The sequence below is a fragment of the Eriocheir sinensis genome, chromosome 14 (assembly GCF_024679095.1).
Source record: "Eriocheir sinensis breed Jianghai 21 chromosome 14, ASM2467909v1, whole genome shotgun sequence".
In the NCBI taxonomy this organism is placed as follows: domain Eukaryota; kingdom Metazoa; phylum Arthropoda; class Malacostraca; order Decapoda; family Varunidae; genus Eriocheir; species Eriocheir sinensis.
The window spans coordinates 8,198,614-8,203,613 of record NC_066522.1 but is presented as its reverse complement, the minus strand read 5'-3'; the positions used below and the strand labels follow the sequence as shown (position 1 = coordinate 8,203,613).

The window sequence follows — 5,000 nt, the reverse complement described above, 5'->3', positions numbered from 1 at the left end:
CGATTATGACCTGCAGGAGAGGATTTCCGGGAACCATATAATGCACACCTCCTTGAACGCGATGATAAGGATCGCTGTTAATAGCATGTTTAATGGCGCGAATCTTTGTTTAACCACGTTGGCGGGTCATAGAGAAGCTTAAGGAACTATATAATGCACACTTTCTTGAACGCGATGGTAAAGAGAACTGTTCATTGCTAATTTAATGGCGTCAATCCTTGTTTAATCATAAGAGGTCCGTGCAAGGTAGTTTCTCACTTGGCGCGGAGGTCAGGCCATGTAAGGCACTAATGTATATAATGACATGTACATTCCTTACATATAGTATCTACATGACATTATATACATTAGATTATATACATTATATAGTGCCTTACAGCCATACAGAGGCTTGAGAGAACTATAATGCACACTTCCTCTAACGCGATGGTAAGGAAGTGTTCGTAGAGGGCGTAATAGCGCGAATCTTTTTAAACACGTGATGGCCGTGTAAGATAACTCTGGCACACACTTTCACGCAGAGGCCAGGCCATGCACAGAACATACTAATACACTCTTCCTAAAACACGATGGCAAGGAAAACTGTTCGTACCGGGTTTTTAGTCGTGTTTGGTTCGGCATATGTGGGACGTATGAAGCAATTATGGTACACACTGTCGCGCAGAGGCCAGGACATGCAAAGGCTTAATAAAACTATATAATACTCACTTTCCTTAACGCAATGGTAAGGAAAACTGTTCATGGCGGGTTTCATGTCAGGAATCTTTGTTTAGCACGTGAGGTCCGTGTGTAAGGTAACTGTAGCACACATTTCTACACAGGGGCCAGGTCATGGACAGACTCGTTAGAAATGTGCAATACACACTTCCTTTAACACGTCGGAAAGGAAAACTGCTCATGGCAGGTTTAATGTCAGGAATCTGCGTTTAAGCATGTGAGGAGGCGTGCAAGTTAACTGTAGTACGCACTTGTTGTAATACGATGGCGTGGAAAGCTCCTATGAGTGGGGTAATGGAATGCTCGTTGAGGCAGGCGTGTGGAATGGAGAGGGGCGGCTTAAGAGCACTTGAAGCTTGGCTCTTTCCCTAATCCGATAACCAGTGTACTCAGGTGTGAGCAAGGAGAGTGTGTGTGCGCTTGTATATCACCTGGTGAGGGTAATGGAGAAAGATGTGTGTTATGGATGGGGGTAGGGTAGGGAGGGGATGGTGTGTGCGTGTGTGTGTGGGGGGGGTGATTGGAGAATTGTAGATAGTGGAGTGCTTCAAGGATCGGTATTGGCACCAATACTTTTCCCAGTATATATAAATAATATGCCGGAGAAAGTAAGCAGTTACATGAGCCTGTTTGCAGACGATGCGAAATTGCTGAGCCATATAAGGAACAGTAAAGACTGTGAAATACTGCAAGAGGACCTCAGTAAAATTTGGGACTGGAGTATGACATGGGAGATAGAGTTCAATGTGAAAAAATGTCATGTAATGGAAATGGGAAAGAGTGAAGGGAGACCAAAATAGACATATAAAATGGGAGATGGAGAAATATTAGAAGTTCAAGAAGAGAGAGATCTGGGAGTGACAATACAAGATAATCAACAGTCTGAGAGTCATGTTAATAAGATATTCGGTGATACGTATAGAATGGTAAAAAATATAGGAATAGCATTCCACTACATGGATAAGGATATGATGAAAAAGATGATAACCACTATGATTAGACCAAAATTGGAATATGCGGAAACTGTGTGGTCTCCCCATAAGAAGAAACACGGAAAAAAACTAGAAAGAATGCAAAGGATGGCGACGAAAATTGTTCCAGAACTGGAGGGATTGCCATATGAAGAAAGGTTAAAGGAAATGGACCTGCCAACACTGGAACAAAGAATAGGAGACCTAATACAAATTTAAAAATTGTGGAATAAAATGGAAGTAGATAACGAGGCGTTGCTACTAAGAGAAGTAAGAAACACCAGCAACACACGACACAGTAAAAAAAAATGAGAAAATGAATATGCTTGAGAGATAAAAAAATATAGCTTCCCGCAAAGAAACATAGAGGTTTGGAACAGACTAAGTGAGGATGTAGTATCGGCAAAGAGTGTGCACAACTTTAAGGAAAAGCTGGATAAATACAGATATGGAGAAGGGACCACAGGAGCGTAAGCAGGCCTGTGACACTACAACTAGGTAAATACAACTAGGTAAACACACACACACACACACACACACACACACACACACAGACACACACACTCCCTCCCTCCCGTACCCCTCCCTCGCACACCTCTGCACTTACTCACCTGGGTCGGGACGGTCTGCATCCACATCCTCTTCGGCAGCATCAGGTGGCCGCTTTGGGGGATCTTGCGGCGCAGGAGTCGACTTGCTGGAGGAGGAAGAAAGAAAAAGAGTTACCGTGATGCGTTCTGAGCGTGTGTGTGATATTGATTGAAAGGGAGTGGAAGGGGGGGGGGGGTTGAAGGCTGGGGGGTATCTTGTGTTATTGAGATGAGCGAATGAGAAAATGAGAAGGCTGTTTGGGGTGGAAAATGGAAGGAATAAAAGGGAGAGAGAGAAAGAATACAAGTTATATGAAAAGGAAAAGGGTATAATGGGGAAAAATGGAAGGAATAAAGATGAAGGGAGAAAGAAAGAACGAAAGTTATATGAAAAGGAAAAAGGTATTGTGGGGAAAAGCGGAAGGAATGAAGATGAAGGGAGAAAGAAAGAGATAACGTGATGCATTCTGACCGTGAGTGTGCATGATCGTGGTTGAGTGGGAGATGAAAAAGTGGTGTTGAGACGAGGGGCTGAGAGGGGGGAAGGGGGTTTTAAAGAAAGTGGAAGAAATAAAGGAGGGGAGAGAAAGAAAGATAATCACATGCATTCTGAGAGCGTGTGTGTGATTGAGATGGAGTGGAAAGAAGGAAGAAAGCTTTTATGGTTTTGAGATGAGTGGATGAGAGGAGGAAAAGGAGCTTGCATGCAGTGGATAGGGGAAGGTAGAGATAGTGTAACAGAGTAGCTAAGAGGTTTCTGATGATGAGGAAGCAAAAGAAAGGAAGATTAGGGAATGTTAGAGGACGGAGAGGAGGATAAAGATAAGCGTGACGAAGGGGATGAGAGAAGGGGATAAAGGGTTGTGATGAAAATGGGAGGAGATAAAGGGGGAGGAAGAAAGCAAAGTGATAATAGGAAAGAGGCATATGAAGAGGGGCAAGGAAAACAAAGGAACAGAGGAAAGCGAGAGAACAAAGAGAAGGAAAAACATTAAGGTAACGAAAGGGATAAAGAGATGGAAAATGAGTCGTTGTGAAAATGAAAGAGAAGATAAAGGGGGGAGGAAGAAAGCAGAGGGGGTTGTCGCAAAGCGGTTTATGATGAGGAGCGAGCAGAAGGAAAGAAGTTATGGCGATGAGATGAAGAAATGTAAGAAAGCGGAGAGGAGGGTGAGGACTAAAGTTACTAGGGAAATGGGTGAGATGGAAGGAAAGAAAGGATGGAAGGAGGTGAAAGAGAGGAAGGGGTATGGTGACGAGGGGGCGTGGATGGGGGCGAATCGTGGCAGGTTTCCAGGAGGAGTAAAAAAGGTTGGGAAGAAAGACGAATGACTGCTGTGATGTAATAAGTGAAAGGATGGTTAACAAGAGGTGACATATTGCCATTCTTTCTCTTCCTATTTACCTCCCTCCCAACCTATCTATCTCTATCTATCTGTCTATCTATACCAACGAATCTGAAACACAACACATATAAGCAAGGAATACAATGATACGAACCCCAGATGTTATAATGAACGGTGAAATAACAGAAGCCTGGCGGTCATTGTTCAGCAGTTCGTCACGTTAAAGGCACCTCAGAACTCGAGAATGTTAGCGTGTGCATATTACTTTTTAACTAGCGTATTGAAATGTAGTGGTTGGTAAAGGATGTGGAGAAGGTTTTTGCATTCTGAGAGGAAAATAAACACTCAGGGGTTGGTTGTATAATGTGTTGTATTTTTTTCTTACCTCCAGACAAAAACCGACCTCGGAAGTGTAAGCTTGTATGTGTTACTGATTACTTAACGTATTAAAATGTATTGGTTGATAGAGAAATAGAGGGAGGGAGAGATATGTTGGTAGAGGGAAAGAGAGGTAGAGGGAGAGAGAGGCAGGGGGAGAGAGAGAAAGGTAGAGGAAGAGAGGAATGATAGAGGGAGAGAGAGGCAGAGGGAGAGAGAGATACGTAAAGAGAGATAGGCAGAGAGAGAGAGAGAGAGAGAGAGAGAGAGAGAGAGAGAGAGAGAGAGAGAGAGAGAGAGAGAGAGAGAGAGAGAGAGAGAGAGAGAGAGAGAGAGAGAGACAGAGACAGAGAGAAATCAATTATTTACGTGGGTTGGTAGTGTATAACGTGTAGTATTTCTTTATTATCTTTTACCTCCAGGCAAAAAACGTATCGGGAAAGTCCGTCTAGACAGTGGTGAATAATAGACGAGTAGTGACTGATTTTCTCCGCCTCGTCAAAAAGAAATCCTAAATATATGATGAGAAAGCTTTCCCCCGCCGCGGTGATGTCGATAACGCCCCTGACAGCCGAGGCGCCAGTCCACTCCCGACACTTAAAATTCCTGCTCCGACTTTAACATTGAGCTTTTATTTTTTGTCGTCATTTCGTCTGGTAATTGTTTTTAGGTTTTAGGTTTATTCATCGTTCGTTCTTTATTCATTTATTTATTGTTCTTTATATATTTGTTTTCTATTTTGTCTTTTTGTATTTATTGTTTGTGTTTTTCTTTTTTTATGTTATTTTTTAGTTATTTATGTTTTCTATTTTTTCTTTCTTAATTTATTCGTTAGTCTTCTTTATTTATTTGTTTTCTATTTTTTTCTTTCTTTCTTTCTTCTTTTTTGTTCATTTTTATTTTATTTTATTTATTTATGTTTGCTATTTCTTCCTTCTTTATTAATTCATTCTTTCTCTTTCTTTCTTTAGTTATTTTTTTATGTTTTCTACTTTTTC

The 5,000-nt window shown here is 41.7% G+C and overlaps 1 protein-coding gene and 1 long non-coding RNA gene across 4 annotated transcripts in view; one reads left to right on the top strand and one right to left on the bottom strand.

Moving 5' to 3' along the window:
• Nucleotides 1-5,000, bottom strand: part of LOC126998404 (anoctamin-8-like) — a 157,807-nt gene that overhangs the window by 63,402 nt on the left and 89,405 nt on the right. For all 3 annotated transcript variants that reach the window (XM_050860039.1, XM_050860041.1, XM_050860040.1), the window contains exon 2: nucleotides 2,300-2,385. In XM_050860039.1, the coding sequence (XP_050715996.1) occupies nucleotides 2,300-2,385 (86 nt within the window). The remainder of the gene's footprint in view (nucleotides 1-2,299; nucleotides 2,386-5,000) is intronic.
• The window catches only part of LOC126998411 (uncharacterized), a 109,164-nt gene that overhangs the window by 41,814 nt on the left and 62,350 nt on the right, over nucleotides 1-5,000 (top strand). The window lies entirely within an intron of this gene.